This window comes from Oncorhynchus nerka, linkage group LG17 (assembly GCF_034236695.1).
Source record: "Oncorhynchus nerka isolate Pitt River linkage group LG17, Oner_Uvic_2.0, whole genome shotgun sequence".
Taxonomy (NCBI): Eukaryota; Metazoa; Chordata; class Actinopteri; order Salmoniformes; family Salmonidae; genus Oncorhynchus; species Oncorhynchus nerka.
In genome coordinates this window covers 44431191-44454134 of record NC_088412.1, presented here as the reverse complement: position 1 = coordinate 44454134, position 22944 = coordinate 44431191, and the positions used below count along the sequence as shown (strand labels likewise).

At 42.7% G+C, this 22944-nt stretch overlaps 1 protein-coding gene across 4 annotated transcripts in view; it reads right to left on the bottom strand.

The window, feature by feature from the left end:
* Positions 1 to 5874: 5874 nt before the first annotated feature.
* LOC115145305 (cytosolic phospholipase A2-like) overlaps positions 5875 to 22944 on the bottom strand; it is a 60204-nt gene continuing 43134 nt past the window's right edge. For all 4 annotated transcript variants that reach the window (XM_029686776.2, XM_029686775.2, XM_029686774.2 and 1 more), the window contains 4 exons: positions 11604 to 11788; positions 8415 to 8604; positions 6912 to 7069; positions 5875 to 6241 (listed from right to left, as the gene is read on the bottom strand). In XM_029686776.2, coding sequence (XP_029542636.2) covers positions 6113 to 6241; positions 6912 to 7069; positions 8415 to 8604; positions 11604 to 11788 — 662 coding nt within the window. In that variant the 3' untranslated portion in view covers positions 5875 to 6112. The remainder of the gene's footprint in view (positions 6242 to 6911; positions 7070 to 8414; positions 8605 to 11603; positions 11789 to 22944) is intronic.

Sequence of the window (22944 nt, the reverse complement as noted above, 5' to 3'; positions counted from 1 at the left end):
GAGATGCGTGTGTCAGCCGCCCCACCCCAACCCACATGAAATAGCCTATTTGAGGCTGTTGAGGGGAGGGCAGGCCCACAACAATGGCCAAAGTGAAATGGAGACAGTAGATACAGCTGGTCTGTTGTAATATAATAAAGACAGTAGATCTAGCTGAAATGTCATAATATAAAAGAGACAGATCTAGCAGGTCATAATAATGTATTCAACCTTATGTTCCCTGTACTCTCTATGTATATCTGTTTATTATACCTGTTGATACAGGGCTCATATGTGAAACTATTCTAACTGAACATTTTCTTTCACAGTGACACTGACTCCGAATGGGAGTCTTATCCGGTGTCCTGTGTGAATTTAAGTATGCTCTCTCTAATTCTCTCTCCCGGAGGACCTGAGCCCTAGGACCATGCATCAGGACTACCTGGCATGATGACTCCTTGCTGTCCCCAGTCCACATGGCCTTGCCGCTGTTCCAGTTTCAACTGTTCTGCCTGCGGCTATGGAACCCTAAACTGTTCATTTTTACTCGAGGTGCTGTGCTGTTGCACCCTCTACAGCCACTGTGATCTCCACCCGGCACAGCCAGAAGAGGACTAGGTTTCTTCCTAGGTTTTTGCCTTTCTAGGGAGTTTTTCCTAGCCACCATGCTTCTACACCTGCACTGCTTGCCGTTTGGGGTTTTAGGCTGGGGCTATATAAATAGATTTGATAGAGGACTGAGGGTCATCCAAATATTGAAAGTGTGTAAATAGTTACCCATGTTATTTTGTAAATGTATATATATATTTTTTTTCATAAATGTTTATTTTTTTCCCCATTAAAAAAAAAAAAAAAAAAAAAAGTTATTTATTTTTCTGGGGGCGGGGTGTGTTAGAATACCATTAGAATACCATTTTGGTATTTTGTATATAGTTATTTGTTTCAAAATGTATACCTTCACCAATTTGGCCACTTGGGTACATTTGGGCAACTTGTGTGGGACACCTGGGTGACATCATGATACATGTCATGTAGCACACTCATTTTGGAAGTTATCTTTCTGAAACTTTGAACAAGTACTGTTGCCCTCTTATGTTTTTCACTGAAATTGTCCCCATCATCCCATCTGAATGTTTGTTTTTACCTTGTTCATTTTAAAGATGATAAAACAATGAAAAAAACATTTTATTTTTGTATCTAAACCAGATCTATTGTGTTATATTCTCCTACATTCAATTCACATTTACACAAACTTCAGAGTGTTCTTTCAAATGGTACCAAGAATATGCATATCCTTGGTTCTGTGCCTGAGCTACAGGTTGTTAGATTTGGGTATGTGTTCAGGCAGAAATTGCACAAAGCTATAGTTTGTTAAGAGATTAACAAACTATAGCTTTGGCAAGTCGGTTAGGACATATACTTTGTGCCTGACACAAGTAATTTTTCCAACAATTGTTAAGACAGATTATTTCATTGATATCACAATTCCAGTTGGTCAGAAGTTTACATACACTAAGTTGACTGTGCCTTTAAACCGCTTAGAAAATGATGTCCTGGCTTTAGAAGCTTCTGATAAATTATGTCAATTGGAAGTGTACCTGTGGATGTATTTTAAGGCCTACCTTCAAACTCAGTGCCTCTGTTTGACATCATGGGAAAATCCAAAGAAATCAGCCAAGACCTCAAATGTTTTCCCGAGGGAGCAATTTCCAAACGCCTGAAGGTACCATGTTCATCTGTACAAACACCATGAGACTACGCAGCTGTCATACCGCACAGGAAGGTATGTATTTGAAATGTGTTTGGCTAAGGTGTATGTAAACTTCCGACTTCAACTGTATGTGACTCACCACCTGGATTCGGTCTTATGTAGCAACATTTTTATTTCTGTTTTTTTACATTGGATAAAAGTAGAGACTCAGAGCTACAAAATGGTATATCATACACTGCATTTGAGGAAACAATGGGAAAGTAATTCTGCTTTGAAAGTTGATAAACTTTCAGAAAACCGTCTGTTTTGGTACTACAATTTTCTACACCCATTCAGCCTTAGCCCCACCCATATCTTTAAGGGTTGATCGGAGCATTCTGTACTAACTTTTCAGCTACATCCAGACATCGAGAGAGAACAGGTCACTGAACATTACTTGCCCTAGCAAAGCTGGTTAGGCTGTTAAGTTATCCAGAGCGCTGATGACTGCAACTGTGCTGTCAGATTGTCTGTTGGTAATTTCAGAGTGTTTCATGTTCAGAGCGCACACTGGATGCTCTGGCCAATAAGTAGGGTTGATCCGAAAGCTCTGACCTCACAACAACAGTCAAGCACCCAAGCTAACTGGCTGACATTGGCTAGCTACTTCCAGGCAAATAATGAGATAACACCCCACTCTGACCATTTTACTCACCCTAGCAGAGCTGGTTAGGCTGTTTTCATGTTGTCCAGAGCGTTGGTGACTAACTTTGCTGCTTGCAACAATTGAATTACGCTTTGTTGCCGACTTTAACTTACACCAGACATATTCAACGGGTGTTGAGCATAAAAATGAATCAGTTATTCTGCACTCTGGCACACTAAGACAAGAGTTAAGGTAAACTATGAATCCCAATGCATGACGTAACGTTAGTCAACGGGCCAGCCAGCTAACGTTAGCTAATAATTATCCAAGATGGCGTAGCAGTCAGACGTCTTGTCCTGTCGTGTCCCTTGTATATATCATTTTGTTACATATTTTTCTTTGCATAACTTTTAAAACATTTTACTAAACCTCAACATCTAAATACTCTCCTGCAACCCGCCTCATACAATGTAGCGTGGATCTGCTTTTTTCCCCCTAAAGTATATATATTTACTTCGGATCCGGAACCCCTCAACTGAAGCTAGCCAGCTATCAGTCAGCAAACCATTGCTAGCGGTCATCGGCTAACCTTTAGCTCGGAAAGCTCTCGCCAGTTCGAACAATGCGACTCTAACCAGAGCATAACGGACCTATTATTTTTATCCCCGGATTCCCACCGAAAACTGAACATTTTCATCTGGATCTTCACAACTAGCTAACTAGTTAACCGCAACCCCGGATGACTACTCCTGGCTAGCGTTTCCATCCACTTAGCTTGAAGCTAGCCCGGCCAGAGCTCCTGTGCTACCACCGAAGCATACTCCTGGGCTACAATATCCGGACCCACGACCGCTCTATTGATGTCACCACATGAAGAGGCATAAACAGACTTAACCCCATCGTGACGTCCCCCAAAGGCTAACTTTCTAGCCCTTGCTATCTGCTTGCTCGCTAATTCGGCCTGCTAACTGCTAGCCTGCCCCGGTCTACTAACTGCTAGCTTGTTTAGCCCCGGTCTGCTAACTGCTAGCTTGTTTAGCCCCGGCCTACTAACTGCTAGCTTGTTAGCACAGGCCTGCTAACTGTCTGAATAGCCGTGTCCCCAGCCAGCCCAACCACTCACTGGACCCATATTTATTTTCAATCTCTTTTCGATTTTTTATTCGATTATACCTTCCGGTAACCTGCCTCACCCAATATGATATGGGATCGCTATTATTTGTAATTTTTAGAACACATTCAAGAACCTCCAGAAGCTAACCAGCTACAAGCTATTTAGTCATTGTTAGCCACTGCTAGCGGCTTTTACCTTCTGCACAGCCAGACAGTTTTGTTTTAGCCTGGATACTCGCCAGTCTAGCTTCCCTGTCCCATCTACCGCTGCTCCCTGCATCCTGTAGCTCTAACTCCAAAAAGTTCTGGGACACTGTAAAGTCCATGGAGAACAAGAGCACCTCCTCCCAGCTGCCCACTGCACTGAGGCTAGGTAACAAGGTCACCACCGATAAATCCATGATTATCAAAAACTTCAACAAGCATTTCTCAACGGCTGGCCATGCCTTCCTCCTGGCTACTCCAACCTCGGCCAACAGCTCCGCCCGCCCGCCAGACCCCCCCCCACCCACCCCGCAACTACTCGCCCAAGCCCCTCCAGGTTCTCCTTTACCCAAATCCAGATAGCAGATGTTCTGAAAGAGCTGCAAAACCTGGACCCGTACAAACCAGCTGGGCTTGACAATCTGGACCCTCTATTTCTGAAACTATCCGCTGCCATTGTCGCAACCCCTATTACCAGCCTGTTCAACCTCTCTTTCATATCGTCTGAGATCCCCAAGGATTGGAAAGCTGCCACAGTCATCCCCCTCTTCAAACTGTTACAGACCTATATCCATCCTGCCCTGCCTATCTAAGGTCTTCGAAGGCCAAGTCAACAAACAGGTCACTGACCATCTCGAATCCCACCGTACCTTCTCCGCTGTGCAATCTGGTTTCCGAGCCGGTCACGGGTGCACCTCAGCCACGCTCAAGGTACTAAACGATATCATAACCACCATCGATAAAAGACAGTACTGTGCAGCCGTCTTCATCGACCTTGCCAAGGCTTTCGATATTTCCATATTCTTATCGGCAGACTCAGTAGCCTCGGTTTTTCTGATGACTGCCTTGCCTGGTTCACCAACTACTTTGCAGACAGAGTTCAGTGGGTCAAATCGGAGGGCATGCTGTCCGGTCCTCTGGCAGTCTCTATGGGGGTGCCACAGGGTTCAATTCTCGGGCCGACTCTTTTCTCTGTATATGTCAATGATGTTGCTGCGGGCGATTCCCTGATCCACCTCTACGCAGACGACACCATTCTGTATACTTCCGGCCGTCCTTGGACACTGTGCTATCTAACCTCCAAACGAGCTTCAATGCCATACAACACTCCTTCCGTGGCCTCCAACTGCTCTTAAATGCAAGTAAAACCAAATGCATGCTTTTCAACCGTTCGCTGCCTGCACCCGCACGCCCGACTAGCATCACCACCCTGGATGGTTCCGACCTAGAATATGTGGACATCTATAAGTACCTAGGTGTTTGGCTAGACTGTAAACTCTCCTTCCAGACTCATATCAAACATCTCCAATCTAAAATCAAATCTAGAGTCGGCTTTCTATTCCGCAACAAAGCCTCCTTCACTCACGCCGCCAAACTTACCCTAGTAAAACTGACTATCCTACCGATCCTCGACTTCTGCGATGTCATCTACAAAATAGCTTCCAATACTCTACTCAGCAAACTGGATGCAGTTTATCACAGTGCCATCCGTTTTGGTACTAAAGCACCTTATACCACCCACCACTGCGACCTGTATGCTCTAGTCGGCTGGCCCTCGCTACATATTCGTCGCCAGACCCACTGGCTCCAGGTCATCTACAAGTCCATGCTAGGTAAATCTCAGCCTTATCTCAGTTCACTGGTCACGATGGCAACACCCACCCGTAACACGCGCTCCAGCAGGTGTATCTCACTGATCATCCCTAAAGCCAACACCTCATTTGGCCGCCTTTCGTTCCAGTTCTCCGCTGCCTGTGACTGGAACTAATTGCAAAAATCGCTTAAGTTGGAGACTTTTATCTCCCTCACCAACTTTAAACATCTGCTATCTGAGCAGCTAACCGATCGCTGCTGCTGTACATAGTCTATCGGTAAATAGCCCACCAAATTGTACCTACCTCATCCCCATACTGTTTATATTTATTTACTTTTCTGCTCTTTTGCACACCAATATCTCTACCTGTACATGACCATCTGATCATTTATCACTCCAGTGTTAATCTGCAAAATTGTAATTATTCGCCTACCTCCTCATGCCTTTTGCACACAATGTATATAGACTCTTTTTTTTCTACTGTGTTATTGACTTGTTAATTGTTTACTCCATGTGTAACTCTGTTGTCTGTTCACACTGCTATGCTTTATCTTGGCCAGGTCGCAGTTGCAAATGAGAACTTGTTCTCAACTAGCCTACCTGGTTAAATAAAGGTCAAATAAAAAAATAAAAACAGTACACTTTAACTTGAAATAAATACTTTATGTCGAGAGCATGTCTGCCAAGCTGTCATCAAGGCAAAGGGTGGCTACTTTGAAGAATCTTAGATATATCTTCATTTGTTTAACAGTTTTTATTGGTTGCTACATGATTCCATGTGTTATTTAGTTTAAAAAATGTAGAAATAACTTTTGACTGGTTCTGTATGTCATTTCGCAAAGTCTTGTCTGATAGCTTGACGTTGCTTCTGCCAGCATTCCGGCTCTCACTTCCGGGCTTTCTCCCGCTTCAGGAACATTTTGTTCTGGATCTCGTTGAGTGAGAGGGACACAGAGCAGCGTGAGGGATTCTCCTTCCTGTACATAATGCTCTCCTTAATTGCCTCTTTTATCACCTAGAGAGGTGGATGGAGGATGTGGAATGGGTTAAACACTGTATTAACCTACACATGTGGTTAGTCAATTGACCGTGAACAAGCAATCATAATGAATTCAAATGTGGTTATAGGTTAGATTAAAAAAAAACAATCAGCATATGCCTACACACAGGTGTTTGATGTCCAGGGGACCCATAATTAGTGATGGATAACTAAGCAAACGTTGATGTTGCTGGAATGTTTAACATACATTAAATCTGGCTGGCTGAACTGACATTTACGTTGTTGAAATATTGTTTTTACAGACATTAGTTCTAGCTAACCGAACTCACCACTATGTGGAGGGTGGTTTGAACAGGAGTCAGGATGCACATTCCCATCTACCACAGAGTACTAATGTCATATTGGAAAATGACTTCAGTCACTGGCATTTTAGTTCTGACCGACTGAACTGACTTTTTGATTCGTGGGATCTTTTTACACACCCACACAAAGTGCTTAAGAATCAATTTGACCTTGATGTTAAAAGCACTTCACGATAACGCACCAATCACAGACAAAACTAGTATGGCTCCACATCAACATATTCCTGGCTCTTTAAAGAGCCCTTAATTGTTTCAAAAACTGTCTGACCTAACATATTAGAGACGGATGTACAGTAGGCGATGTTGTTGAAGGCTGAACATACCTCGATGTTGTTGAGCGTATTGAACTCCATGAGGTCGTGGAGTTGTGTGAAGGCCTGGTTTGAGTACTGGAAGTTAAACGTGGAGTACGGTGTCTCGGGGTCATCAAAGATGTCAAAGTCAGCCATCTTCTTCTCCTGTTCTGTTTCACGAGGCACTCCTTCAAACACACAGCAAAGGGATGATATTTATTTCAGGATGATAGTGACTATGACTAACTAATAAATGGTCATATACAGCTAATAATAGCCTATATCATATGACTAATTCAGAACTACGGTTGTTTCAGCCCCAACTCCAGTGGATTACGCACTGTCAATCCATTTTAACAATGGCGAAGTTACGTGATGGTTAGTCATCTGTGCCTCACCACCTGGATTCGGTCTTCTGTAGCAAAATTTGAAATCATGTTTTTGACATGGAATACAAGTAGAGACTCAGAGCTACAAAATGGTATATTATACACTGCATTTTTGAGTAACAATGGGAAAGTCATTCTGCTTTGAAAGTTGATAAACTTGTAAACTCACTTTAGCGAAAATGGCCTTTGAATTTTTTGGTATCTAGTGTAGAGCTCTTCTTTGTTTACACCCATTCAGTATCGTTCACACCCTCTTAAGCTTTAGCTGTACCCATCTCGTTTCACTCTCTGAGCGTTCAGAGCGCACACTTGACGCTCTGGCCAATGATTTGTTTACCTCTGGATAACATGAAAACAGCCTTACCAGCTCTGCAGGCAACAATTTCATTCATGATACTGGCCATATTCAACGGGGATTGTACACCTTAGCTTAAGGCATGTAGCTCAAGGCACCCTAGGAATGTAGCTTAAGGGACACTTTAGCTTAAGGCATCCTAAATGAGGGTACACTTGTCTTTGACTATACAGGGGATTAACAGACCAGTGATATAACCTACTCTCTCTCCTACACAGACATACGTATATCAGTGTATGACAACATGTAAGTGGCCCTCGTCATGAGGCCCTAAACACTATAATTCAGTGTGTGAGGCAGCGCAGAGGCCAGGCCAGTGTATACGTGTATATGTGTTCTTATGGCTGATGATGTTTACACACACTGCTCTCCCAGCATAGTGAGAGATTCCCCCCATAGCACCTGGTCACAGATCTGCTCCTTATGGGTTCATAAGTCACCCCACTAGGCAACTTGTAAAATACCAATCCCACACATGGCCCAGTTCTCCACTATAAACCCTCAACTTCCATAGGGGCATATTCCCTATGGATAAACAGTCAGTAAGGGGCCTACTATTATGTATGGGATACATCGGAACAGACCAGACTTGATCGGAATACACTGGAATTGATCTAGGAACCAAAACCAAGATAGGAGAGACCAGTCACTAAAATAACATTAATTATAGCTAAACATAGCTTAATAGAAGAGGAAATCACTTTCAAACAGGGCTCACATATTTCACATGTACACAAACAACATGTACAGACATACATATGGCATACACTGTGCATATACAGTACTTACCAGGGGCTTTGAACATCCTGAAGTTGATGTTGACCAGGACAAAATGGATGACAGTGGGGCAGTTCCGTTCCCCCTTTATTGGCTTGAAGATGTAGCACTCTTTCAGGCCCTCGCGGTCAAACACCTTGGGGTCGATCTTAGGGAATGGCAGCTTGTTCATCCGGGCCCACTTCTCAGCCAGCAGCAGCTCCTATATACCAAAGACAAGTCAAAAGGTTCACATCTCGATTACTACGGAATAGTAAAATGATTGTAACTTTTATCCTAACTCATAACTACTTAATCATCACACAAAATAATCTTCAATGATAAAATGAAATAAACATTTTAAAGCAAAGTACTGGCAGGCAGAGCTTGGCAGTACAATGATCTAACCTGAAGGGTGACCACATTTAAAATACCTAATATATTACAAATGCATCCTCCATTTGCAATGTACTGCCTATGACCACACTTATCGTCTAAAGAAACGTATACAAACACCAAGTTAGGCATACCTAATTTCAAAATAGGCCATCATCACTGACAATCGTGAATAATATTACATAAACTGCATCTGCATGCCAACCATTTGATCTCAATCAGTTTCTTGGGAATATGCATTTAGATCCTCTAACAAAATTACAAAATTAGAACCGATGATGTTAAACTACAGTGGCTTGTGAAAGTATTCACCCTCCTTGGCATTTTTCCTATTTTGTTGCCTTACAACCTGGAATTCAAATAGTTTTTGGGGGGTTTGTACCATTTGATTTACACAACATGCCTACCACTTTGAAGATGCAAAATATTTTTTATTTGGAAACAAACAAGTAACAAGACAAAAAAAATGAGAACTTGAGCGTGCATAACTATTCACCCACCCCAAAGTTAATACTTTGTAGAGCCATCTTTTGCAGAAATTCCAGCTGCAAGTCTCTTGGGGTATGTCGGTCTCTTGGCACATCTAGCCACTGGGATTTTGCCCATCTTCAAGGCAAAACTTGTCCTTCAAGTTGGATGGGTTCCGCTGGTATACAGCAATCTTTAAGTCATACCACAGATTCTCAAATGGATTGAGGTCGGGGCTTTGACTAGGCCATTCCAAGACATTTAAATGTTTCCCCTTAAACCACTCGAGTGTCGCTTTAGCAGTATGCTTAGGGTCATTGTCCTGCTGGAAGGTGAACCTCCATCCCAGTCTCAAATCTCTGGAAGACTGAAACAAGTATCCCTCAAGAATTTCCCTGTATTTAGCACCATCCATCATTCCTTCAATTCTGACCAGTTTCCCAGTCTCTACCGATGAAAAACATCCCCACAGCATGATGCTAGATGGATAGTGTTCTCGGGGTGATGAGAGGTGTTGGGTTTGTGCCAGATATAGTGTTTTCCTTGATGGCCAAAAAGCTAAATTTGTGTCACATCTGACCAGAGCACCTTCTTCCACATGCCTTTTGGCGAACACCAAATGTGTTTGCTTATTTTTTTCTTAAAGCAATGGCTTTTTTTCTGGCCACTCTTCCATAAAGCCCAGTTCTGTGGAGTGTACAGCTTAAAGTGGTCCTATGGACAGATGTTCCAATCTCCGCTGTGGAGCTCTGCAGCTCCTTCAGGGTTATCTTTAGTCTCTTTGTTGCCTCTGATTCATGCCCTCCTTGCCTGGTCTGTGAGTTTTGGTGGGCGGCCCTCTCTTGGCAGGTTTGTTGTGGTGCCATATCCTTTCAATTTTTTTTATAATGGATTTAATGGTGCTCTGTGGGATGTTCAAAGTTTTTGATATATATTTTTTAACCCAACCCTGATTTGTACTTCACAACTTTTGGAAACATGTTATATTTTTCATTTCACCTCACCAATTTGGACCATTTTGTGTACGTCCATTACATGAAATCCAAATAAAAATCCATTTAAATTACAGGTTGTACAAAATAGGGAAAATGCCAAGGGGGATGAATACTTTTGCAAGGCACATAGCCTTCCTGTATCATTTTGCTTTTGAGTTTTGGCCACATTGTTATTATTTTTTTTACTATTCAGCTGACCATCCTAAACTCTCATAACAAATTAGGTGGTGTTTTTGGTGTAACAGTAACGTTATATCATGTGATTATATTTGGTTCTGTTATGTAGAGTACTAATTATTCATTATGTGATCTTCCTAGACATTGATTCAGCTTTTGATCTAACTTCACAATGCTCCGGCCACACCTGCTCCCGCTGCACTGAGCGAGCAAAGGGAATGTAACACAGTTAAGAAGGGAGACTTAAAACAGGATTGAGTGAAGTAGCAGCAAATATGTTGAATAAGAAACTAATGAGCATGGAGAGCCTCAAGTTTGATGAAATTACCTTGTGTTTGAGTTTAATACGTCTATTTACTTACATTTGTAGCTCTTCATCAGAAGTACACTTTTTACAAGTTGTTAGGCCTAACCAGTCCCTCCAGGATTGTGATTTCTGCGGACAAAAATGCCTGATTTTGCGGCAGCTTTTCTGAAATTCTGCGAAACATTTTGCGATGTTTTTTTCACATTAATTTTGAAATTGTTTTGCACGGTTGTTAGCTGTTATTTTTGTTTGCAAATGAGATTGATTTCTGTTCATTGCACCAGCCATCAACAATCACCCATCATCTTCGCACGTGAATACGCTGACAAGCCAGGGGGAAAAAAACTTAATTGACGTGTGGTTGGATTGGGCCATTTTCCACGGTAACAGTGCAGTAATTAGTCAAAATTACGAACCCGCTTTTGATTGGACCCTTTAATGCGCCAAAAGTGCGGGAATTGTTCAAAATTGCGAGCTCTCACATAATATGCGCTGATTAGTTGATTTTGCATTGAATTACGCGATCGCAGAATCCTGGAGGGACTGCCTAACTGTCCTTTACAGTTTTAGCTGGAATTTAACCCGAAAAGATTTGAGAAATATGATTGATTGACAATAGGCATATGCGTTGCGCACGATATCAGATCTCAACAACGATTGGAGAAGTGTTTAACATCAGCAGTACCACATCATTATGATATATATGTTTTCATAAGCACAACGTGACTGGAAGAGACAGGTTGAAATGTCTGACTGAAATATGGAACAAAACAACAATTAGTGATGTTTGAATTTGTTGATAAAATGTGGGACATGATTGGTTTCGGGACTCAGGACAAAGGTCCAAATTGTGGGACTGTCCAGCACAATCTTACTGACCTTGAAGGGCGGACTGGAGTCACTGGGGCGGGCTGAGAAGTCGAAGGAGATGATGAGGTCGACGCCACGCTGCGGGCGCAGGATGAGGGGGTACGGGAGGTTATAGGTCAGACCACTGTCCACTACGTGGATCTTCTTACTCTTCACGTCCAGTGGCTCGTAGATACCAGCAAACTCATCTGGGTCTGAGAATGTTATGGAATACAATGCAGAATTAATAACAGAAGGTGTTATAGTAGAAATGCGTAAGGGAACGGATGTGTGTGTTGATTGGGTGTGTGTGTGATGGTCATGTTATAACTGTTTCCATATATACACAGTAGATGTCGTCATGGATCCACCTGTACCCAAATACCCGAGATCCGGTCCGAGACCCGAGAGGGTGCGGATCCATAATTCTAAATAATGTCAGGGGTTTGGGTTGGATGTCATATGATATGATTGTCAAGGGTCTCGGGTATGTGTAATTTTAACCGAATTGTCTGGGAAGGGCCCATATAGATCCGAACGCCACTGTTGCAGTAGAGAGAAATTCATTCATCATTTTTGCCGCTGCTCTTGCTTTTCACTCGAGTGGACGTGGCGTGTGTAGCTTGTTGTGCTGGCCAATCATAAGTCATCATTGCGGCAATAGGTTACAGTCATAGAGCCTCAGTGTGCGGCAAATGTTAGATGTCTAATCAATGGAAGATGGAATTAAAATTACGGAATTAAAAGTTAAAGGGGAAGGATAGGCTACAACTATCAAGAGCCAACAGCTTGCTTGACAAGTGTCTCAGTTTTATGCAGTCGAGACCGATACTACGTAATCATATTTGATAAGTTAACCTAGCTATGGCAGCTATTAGACTACTAAAGCGCAAGTCGGCTTGGTTGGTTGGTTGCTGTCTCTTATGTCTCCCTCCCTCCTGCTTGTCTGTTTCTCACGCTCACAATATGGCCCGTCCCCCGCCTGCTAGAGCGGCACCTCAACCTCGCTCTCCCTCCTCTCGCGCTTTATCAACTATGCTTAATAAAGTAGCTTTAAAAAATGACTTTTCTAGTGCTTCCCTCATCCGGTTTGGACCAAGACCGGATCCAACCAGGTCAATACAGAACAGATCTAGTTGTCCTCGGAACCGTTCTCTATTTCATGCATATCAGTTCCAACTTTTTGGACAAGTGAAGACCTCTAGTACTGTTGTTCCCAAACTGTGGGGGGCGCAAGGGGTGGGCAGGAGGGGGCGCACCCTACAATTTATTTTTTAAAGGAACCCAGTCTGGCTTTATACTTACTCTTTAAAGTAGTAATAGTAGAATGTACAAGCTGACATTTCGAAATTGAGTAGTGCATCATCAGTTCCTCAAGGCACATTCGTCTTTGCACACCTTAGAGAGCTATTTATAATTTGTCAGAAATGTCCTGATCAACTAGCCCATGTCAGCTAACGTAAAGAATTAGAACCTAACAGTTGGCGCTGAGAGCAGGGTTCACCATGATTTGTAGTCAAACCAGAGAGTCCAGATCAGTGGAGCAGGAACTGGCAACAAACAACGTAGGCACAGTTCCCACAACTGTTATCCACTCATTTTGACATCTTGGGGAGATGAGAAAACGTAGGCTGAACAATTATAGGATATGGACCTAGAGAGCCTGAGTTTATTCGGTAGGCCCATTGTGTAACAACCGGTTGTAAATATCTGGTGGAGGGTAGGTTCCTTAAGGATAGGTCCTGGGTGGAGGTTTTCCTCTGCAAGATCCAGGTAAAAATCAGGTTTAGGGTAGGATCCATAAGGATAGGTTCAGAGTGGAGGTTTTCCTCTGCAAGACCTAGGAGTGACAATACAGTGTAGGGTAGGTTCCGTATTAGGATAGGTCCCTAGTGGGGGTATTCCCCTGCGAGATCTGTAAAAGGGACAAACGTCCCAGCTGCAGTGAGTTTTTGTAAGACGAGAGTTCTAGAACATAATGAGTTTTGGGAAGACAAGAGTTCTAGCAACTAGTGCGTTTTAGAAGATGAGAGTTCTAGAAGCTAGTGAGTAAATTTTTTAATCAAAAAATAAGATATTCGGACACTGTTTGAGTTACATGCAGTAGCAATACAGAGAGAGGTTGGTTTATGCCCTATGGGGAGGGGGAACCATGAAAGATTATGTGGAAATTAGGATGAATAATTTTGGTAACGTATGTTATCAACAACATTGAATTTTGTGGTGCAATATTGGAATCTGTATTCTCCAGTAATACATTTGCAGACGCTATAGTATTGGTACTAATATAAGGTATTAAGTGCCATGACCAATTAATTAGGTACAAAAACCATAACTATTCTCCGGGGGAAGTGGGTAGCGCTACCGTGGAAAATAGTTAATACGTGTGTTAGAGCCGATTTGGACATATTTGTATAAAAGACCGAACATATGGAGCTCCATGTATATTTGTGTAAATATATTAAATATTAATGTAAATGATGAAATATTAGGTACGTACCTTTATGATTTATATTTACCTGATTGAGATATATTCATTTGTTGTTAGTGTAACTTAGTTTTTGGCTCCCCCCTCTTGCCTATTCATTGTATTGTGGTAAGTGTGTTAGGATAAAGGCAGGAAGTTGGGCCTTCGGGAGAGGAAGAGTCCTTGCTAGATGCGGGAGCGGTATAGTTTTTTGACCATACAGACAGGTCATAATATGTATTTTCCATATAAAGTATTCTATGCTTTAAGTTGATTGGAGAATCATTTATTTGTTAGATATAAGAAGAATAAACATTTTTGTTGCACCATATCCCTGGATGTCATTGAATGTTTGGCCGTTTGGAAACCTTGAGTGTGGACTGTATGCGTACCAAACAACCCCGCTTCAGGCTTGGGCAGTGGCTATGGTAAAGACGAAAGGAAGCCACTACAATAAAGTCAAAAAACTCCGTGATGGATTACTATCGGAAGGAAATCTCCGGTTCGGACACATGCTGGATATTGTTCTATTTGTAATTGCATTCGGATCGTAAGGACAGCTCGCTTGGAAGGATTTGAACCCCTAGAATTCGCCTGCCGTGAGTAACCACTGCGAATGAATGAGCTGCCCTGTTCAATGCGATCGTTTGATCATGCATATTATGGACGCGCAAATGTGCTTTTAAGTTGAATGTTTGATAAACTTGGGAATGGAATTCAAAAGACCACGCTGTGAAAACAATTAAAAAGTTTAAGTTTGGGAAACACTGAGATCCTACGCACAATGTAGCCTAATCTTATGTCTAATATTTGACCTAACGTGGAAATGCAATGCATCAACGCAACGAATGCAATCTAAGGATCTAAAGATACTGCGTGTTTAAACTTCATTAAAGGGACAACTTATAATGGGATGAAATGTTTAAAACGCATCTAAAATGCCGAACTTGCACATGTTCAATTCAAAATGGGTCAATATGCTGAAATGGAGGACTGTGTTTTAAAGCATTAAAGGAGGTCTAAAGGGGCATTACGTTTAACAATCAAAAACCAACAACTGTGTCATTGTAAATTGAGTGAACTAAAAGTGAATGATGGAGGATGAAATCCCAAATAAGACTCCACTGGAGAGGGCAGAGGAGCATCTAAATTCAGTCTATGTAGCCCGGAGAGGCAAACTTGAATGAAATAAAAGCCCTTTTTGTTGATGGAGGAAACATTGAAACTGTGGATGAGAGTCTTGAAGCATTTCATGCTGTTCTCAATGACTTTAAGAATGCTCATAGTTCTGTGCTAGAGCTGGTCACAGAGGAGGAACACGAACAGGAGAGCATTAACTATTATCAACCAAGAATGAGAACTTATGAACATTTCCTGAAAGAGGTGGAAATATGGAAAAAAGCTGAAATTGAGCCACAAACGCTCATTGAACCACACGACAGCATTTCCAATGTGTCAAAAACATCAAGTAAAACGAAGTCTTCTAAAACTGCTTCCTCAGTGTCCTCTGCACGCCTAAAAGCTGAGGCAGAACGAGCAGCTCAACTATCTCGCCAAGCATCATTACAGGACAAGCATGCATTGGAACTGGAGAAAGCTCAACTGAATGTTAGGATGGAAAAAATGGCACTGGAAACGGACATAGCAGCATATAATGCCAAACTGAAGGTTCTGGAGAGTGTTGAGTCAACTTCTCAATCCCATTCTGTGGCAGCCCATTTTCTAAGCCAAGAAGATGGAATGAACTCTTATTATGAGAACCAGGAACCCGAGGTCTATAAGGAACCTGAACCATCACCTGTTGAGTTTGCTGCATTAGGTGCAGTTCCAAAGACCCCACTACAAAGAGTTTTACAACAACCAACCACAAAGCCATCAAAACCTATTCAGAAAACAGTCATTAACCACACCCTTCAGCAGCCAACATCAAGGTCTAGCAATCAACACAGAATCCACACTGCGGGTATCAGCCATAATACCAGCCATGATAACCTCTCTACTGTCATGCAAAGGCAGAATGAAATTGCTGACCTCCTTGTACTACAGCACAAACAGGCCACACTCCCTGTTCGGGAGATACCTATGTTTGACGGTGATCCTCTAAACTTTAGGCCATTTATGCGTGCATTTGAGCATGGAATAGAAGATAAGACAAGCAGTCACCAGGATAGGCTCTATTACCTGGAACAGTACACCTCTGGTCAGCCCAAGGATCTGGTCCGTAGTTGTCTGCATATGGAAGCCAGAAAAGGCTATGCAGAGGCTAAAAGGTGGTTAAAGGAACACTTTGGCAATGAAATCAAAGTCACCACTGCTTACATGGAAAAAGCTTGGAACTGGATAAACATCAAACCGGATGATGGAAAGTGACTGGGTGGCTATGCACTCAATCTAAGAGGTTTCAGTAACGCTATGCAAGACCTACAGAACATGGAAGAGCTTAATCTTCCCTCCAACATAAAGCTGATCATGTCAAAACTTCCCTACAAACTAAGGGAAAAATGGAGGTCTACGGCATGTGATATTTTAGAGAGAAGCCACCTGAAGGCCCAGTTCAGTGACCTTGTGACGTTCATGGAAAAACAGGCCAAAATACTGCAGGATCCGTTGTACGGAGATATCCAAGATCCCCTGTCCAACAAAAGTTTTTTTAAAACCAAAACAGAAGCTGACTTTAAACAGCAGTTCAAGTCCAAGAGTAGGGGAAGCAGCTTTGCCACTGCAGTAGATGTAGTGGCAGATTGTAACTCGGAAAAACCTCTAAAAGAACAAACATTCAAAATCAAGAAACCAGGCGCCTACCCTTCTGATGCTCCCAGTATCTCATGTGTATTTTGCACTGGTGAGCATTTCTTGGTCGACTGCCAACAGGTGAAGGCACAGCCACACGAAGCCAAGGTTGAGTTTCTGAGATCAAAAGGCCTTTGTTTTGGCTGTTTGATGAGAGGACACTTAAGCAAAGAATGTAAAAGAAGGATGACCTGTCAGAAATGTCAAAGAAGGCACCCCACTATCCTGCACATTGAAGGAAGAGAGAGATTTAGATCTCTAAAGGCAGATACGAAGGGTGTAGTAGTAAAGCGGGAGGAGACTGTCAGCAGTGCTCTTGTTTCACTGGAAGCTGGTGAAGATACCGGGGCCGGTACAGATTGTGCACTTGCGATTGTGCCAGTACAAGTAAAGATGGCAAATGGAAGCAAGTCTACGTTAACCTATGCATTTCTCGATTCTGGTAGCTCAGCAACATTTTGTACGGAGAGACTCATGAGGCAGTTGCAAGCTAAAGGCAGTGAGACTGAAATTCTGCTACGCACAATGGGGCAGGAGAGTCCTACCAAGAGCTTTGAGATATCTGGATTAGAGATTGGCAATGTGGAAGGTGACACATTTCTTGCATTACCAAAGGTCTACACCCAAAATAAGATCCCAGTGACAAGAGAGAATATTCCCACTCAGAAAGATCTCAAAAGGTGGCCATACCTGAAAGAAGTTCAGTTGAAGGAAATTGACGCCGACGTCGAACTCCTGATTGGCGTAAATGCTCCAAAGGCAATGGAACCCTGGAAAATCATAAATAGTCAAGGCAACGGACCGTATGCAGTGAAAACCCTCTTTGGGTGGGTGATGAATGGTCCTCTTAACAATTGTACCATGGCAGAAGAATCTGGGCATCCTACGGTGATGGCCAATCGTATCTCAATTGCCGACCTGGGGGTTCTTCTTGTAAATCAGTACAACCATGACTTCCCTGAGAGAGGGTATGAAGAGAAAAGTGAGATGTCAGCTGAGGATCGTAGGTTTATGGAGATCGTATCAAGCTCCATAACCCTCAAAGACCATCACTACTACTTACCGTTGCCCTTTCGCAAAACAGATGTAGTCCTGCCAAACAATCGTGACATGGCAAAGCAGCGGGCTCTAAATATTATCAGGAAGTTCAAGAAGGACAAACGTTACGCTGCAGAGTACAAAGGCTTCATGGAAGAGATGATAACAAAAGGTTACGCCGAGAAGGTACCACAAGAACAGCTCCTCAGAGAGAAAGGCAAGGTATGGTACATACCACACCATGGCGTTCACCATAAGCGCAAAGGAACGATACGAGTAGTGTTTGACTGTTCATCATCCTATAAAGGTATATCTCTTAACAGTGAACTCCTTCAAGGCCCTGACCTGGCAAACACGCTTATAGGAGTCTTGCTAAGATTTCGGCAAGAGCACATTGCCATGATGGCAGACATCGAAGGAATGTTCCATCAAGTACGTGTCCATGAAGATTACTTAGACTTCCTGCGATTCCTATGGTGGCCGGATGGTGATACTAACAAAAGATTGGAGGAGTACAGAATGACGGTACATCTTTTCGGTGCTATATCCTCTCCAAGTTGTGCAAACTTTGCACTGCGAAAGACTGCAGAAGACAACTGTGAGAGGTACGATGAAGAGGTAATTCAAACCGTCAAGTCCAACTTCTATGTTGATGACTGCCTCAAGACAGTGGCCACAGAAGAACAAGCCATAGCTCTCACGAAAAACCTCAGGGATGTGTGCTCTCAGGGTGGGTTCAAATTGACCAAGTGGGTCAGCAACAGCCGCACTGTGCTGGCTTCTATCCCTGATGAACACAAAGCCAAGCAGATAAAAGAACTGGACCTGGACAGAGAAAAGCTGCCTGTTGAAAGAGCACTTGGAATCCGATGGAACATTGAAAGTGATGCATTTACCTTCCGAGTCACTGTCAAGAACAGACCCCTTACAAGAAGAGGTATTCTCTCAACTGTCAGCTCTATTTATGATCCATTAGGTTTCCTCGCCCCATTTGTATTAAAGGCAAAGCAAATTCTTCAAGTGCTCTGCAAGCTAAAGTGTGGATGGGACGAAGTCATGCCTGAAGAACACTATTTCATGGCAGAGATGGCTCTCAGAGCTGGACCAGCTCTCCAGATTCCAGATAGACAGGTGTATGATGCCTGAGAACTTTGGTCAAGTCAAGATGGCACAGCTGCATCACTTCGGTGATGCAAGTGAACAAGGTTATCCTGTTAAGACTCTAGGGGCAGTATTTCATTTTTGGATAAAAAGACGTGCCCGTTTTAAGCGCAATATTTTGTCACGAAAAGATGCTCGAATATGCTTGGAATTGATAGTTTTGGAAAGAAGACAGTCTTACGTTTCCAGAAATGCAAAGATTTTCACTGTGAGTCCCTTAGAACAAATGCTTCGGGCAAAACCAAGATGTATGACCGACCAGGAAATGCACAGGATTTCTGAGGCTACGTTTTCCATGATCGCCTTATATGGCTGTGAATGCGACAGGAATGAACGGACTCTTTCTCTTGTTTCCCCAAGGTCTTTGCAGCATTGTGACGTATTTGTAGGCATATCATTGGAAGATTGACCATAAGAGACTACAATTGCCAAGTGTCCCCCTTGGTGTCTGTGTGGCAATTGGTGCGCAAAAGTCAGGTCCTGGTATTTTTCCATTCAAATCTCAGAACAAACCAGGCTACAAGGACGGTGCTTTCAATGGAGAGAAATATGACAAACCACCTTCAGGATTGATTCAAACAACGTTTTCCATGTTTCAGTCGATATTATGGAGTTAATTCGGAAAAAAGTTCGACATGTAGGTGACTGAATTTTCGGTTAGTTTCGGTAGCCAAATGCATAGTAACAAAAGGGAACGATGTGTCCTACACAAGAATCTTTCAGGAAAAACTGGACATCTGCTATGTAACTGAGAGTCTCCTCATTGAAACATCTGAAGTTCTTCAAAGGTAAATGATTTTATTTGATTCCTTGGCTGGTTTTTGTGAATATGTTGCGTGCTAAATGCTAACGCTAATGCTAAGCTAGCTATCACCACTCTTACACAAATTAGTGATTTTCTCTGGTTCTAAAGCATATTTTGAAAATCTGAGACGACAGGATTGTTAAGAAAAGGATAAGCTTGAGAACAGGCATATTTATTTCATTTCATTTGCGATTTTTAGAAATCGCTAACGTTGCGTTATGGTAATGAGCTTGAGGCTGTAGTTACGCTACCGCATACGGGTTTGGGCGGACTATGAGGTTATGGCACGGCAAGTTACCTTAGGTTCACAAACGGTATGGAAAAGGTTCACATTGCATTCATACTGGGGAAATCAAGAGTGACTCCACTCAAGCAGATGACAATCCCCAGACTGGAACTTGCTGCAGCAACATTGGCAGTGCGAGTGGACAGGATGTTAAGGTTGGAGCTCCAGATTGAACTTGAGGAGTCAACTTTTTGGATGGACAGCCAGTCTGTGCTAAAATACATCCGCAATGATACCAAGAGATTCCATACCTTTGTGGCTAATAGGGTTACTATGATCCGTGACCTATCGAAAGCAAAACAGTGGAGGTATTTGAACTCAAAACACAACCCAGCCGATGATGCCTCAAGAGGATTACATGTTGAAATGTTCCTGAACTCAAAGAGATGGCGTAAAGGACCAGAATTCCTGGAGAAAACAGAAACTCAATGGCCGAAAGTCCCCGAGGAGCTTGGCTCCATCCCTCCGGATGATCCAGAGGTGAGAAAAGACGTAATCGTAAACCATACAAGTGTGGAAGAAAAGAGTCCAACCAGCAAACTGATTGAGTACTATTCAACATGGAACAGCTTGAAGAAAGCAGTTGCCTGGATGCTGAAACTGAAGAAACGTCTTCTACAGTTAAGCCAGAAAAGGAAAATTCTCTCTCAAACTGATCCAAGATCAGATCAGAGTCTGACAAACTCACTGAAGGAACAAATTGACAAGTTCAAACTGACGTTTGGAAAAGAAAGTATGTCTGTGGATGACCTAGAAGAAGCAGAAAAGGTCATCATCCGATTTGAACAATGACTGCACTTTAAACAAGAAATTGCACTAGTTGTGAAAGGAAAACAATGTGCCAAGAGAAGTGGCTCAATCTGTAAGCTTGATCCAATTATTGACAATGGCATTCTGAGAGTAGGAGGAAGGTTAAGCAAAGCTGCTATGCCTACGGAACTAAAGAATCCTATGATCCTGCCCAAAGACTCCTACATCTCTAGACTGATCTTACTCCACATCCATGAGCAGGTTGGCCACTCTGGGAGAGGTCACATGCTTTCTAGACTTCGCCAGCGATATTGGATACCCTGTGCCAACTCTTTAGCAAGGAAGATCCTTAAGAGCTGTATCTTTTGCAGGCGGATGCAAGCTAGAGCTGGAGAACAGAAGATGGCCGACCTTGCACAAGATCGGGTGTCACCTGATTTGCCGCCTTTCACCCATGTGGGCATAGATTATTTCGGCCCCATAGAGGTGAAGCGAGGCCGCGTTCATGTGAAGCGTTATGGTGTGATCTTTACTTGCCTTGTGATTCGAGCTGTCCATCTAGAAGTTGCTAGTTATCTGGATACTGATTCCTGCATCAATGCCCTGCGCAGGTTCATCTGTCGAAGGGGCCCAGTAACAAGTATCAGAACAGACAATGGCACCAACTTTGTTGGAACACACAGAGAGCTAGGAGAAGCTATGAAAGAGCTGGATCACAACAAGATTCAAAATGAATTACTGAAGAAAGGAGTGACATGGTCATTCAACCCTCCCTCTGGAGCCCACCATGGGGGGGTATGGGAGAGGTTGATCCGACTGGTGAAAAAGATCCTCTATTCAGTCCTTAAAGAGCAAGTACTGGATGATGAGGCTTTGCAGACAGCCTTGTGTGAAGTTGAGGCGATTATGAACGACAGACCAATCACTACTGTAACAAATGACCCTAATGATCTAGAACCCCTGACTCCGAACCATCTGCTTCATCTGAAAGCTAAGCCAGTCCTGCCACCAGGACTATTCCAGAGAAGCGACCTATACTCACGAAGGAGATGGAAGCAAGTACAATATCACTGACCTCTTCCGGAAGAGATGGATCAGGGAGTATCTTCCACTTATGCAGGAGCGGAACAAGTGGAACAAAACTAAGAGAAACTTCAGTCCTGGTGACCTCGTGGTCATCGTCGATGACAACGCCCCAAGGAACTCTTGGCTAATGGGGCGCGTGGTGGAGGCTTTGCCAGGGGCCAAAGGTCTTGTCCGGAGCGTCATGGTTAAGACTAAGACCAATATCTTACAGAGACCTATCAATAAACTCTGTCTGCTCCTTGAGGTGACGGAGTGACACACACACACACACACACACACACAGTGCTCCATCTTAGAATCACGTGCACCTCTGATTCGTTGATGTCGTACATTTTTGGACGTCAAACTCTTGACATTTTTCAACTCAAACTGAGATCTATGGACTATTTTCCTACATGGCACCTTGTATATTTGTATATAGCTATGAACTGTAATAGTGCTCTGGTATAGAATGTTTTGTGTATTGGCTCTATGTTTGAATATTAAGTAATTGTTGTGCATTCAGTGCAGTCAACAATTAGGGGCCGGTATGTTAGAGCCGATTTGGAAATATTTGTATAAAAGACCGAACATATGGAGCTCCATGTATATTTGTGTAAATATATTAAATATTAATGTAAATGATGAAATATTAGGTACGTACCTTTATGATTTATATTTACCTGATTGAGATATATTCATTTGTTGTTAGTGTAACTTAGTTTTTGCCCCCCCCCCTCTTGCCTATTCATTGTATTGTGGTAAGTGTGTTAGGATAAAGGCAGGAAGTTGGGCCTTCGGGAGAGGAAGAGTCCTTGCTAGATGCGGGAGCGGTATAGTTTTTTGACCATACAGACAGGTCATAATATGTATTTTCCATATAAAGTATTCTATGCTTTAAGTTGATTGGAGAATCATTTATTTGTTAGATATAAGAAGAATAAACATTTTTGTTGCACCATATCCCTGGATGTCATTGAATGTTTGGCCGTTTGGAAACCATGAGTGT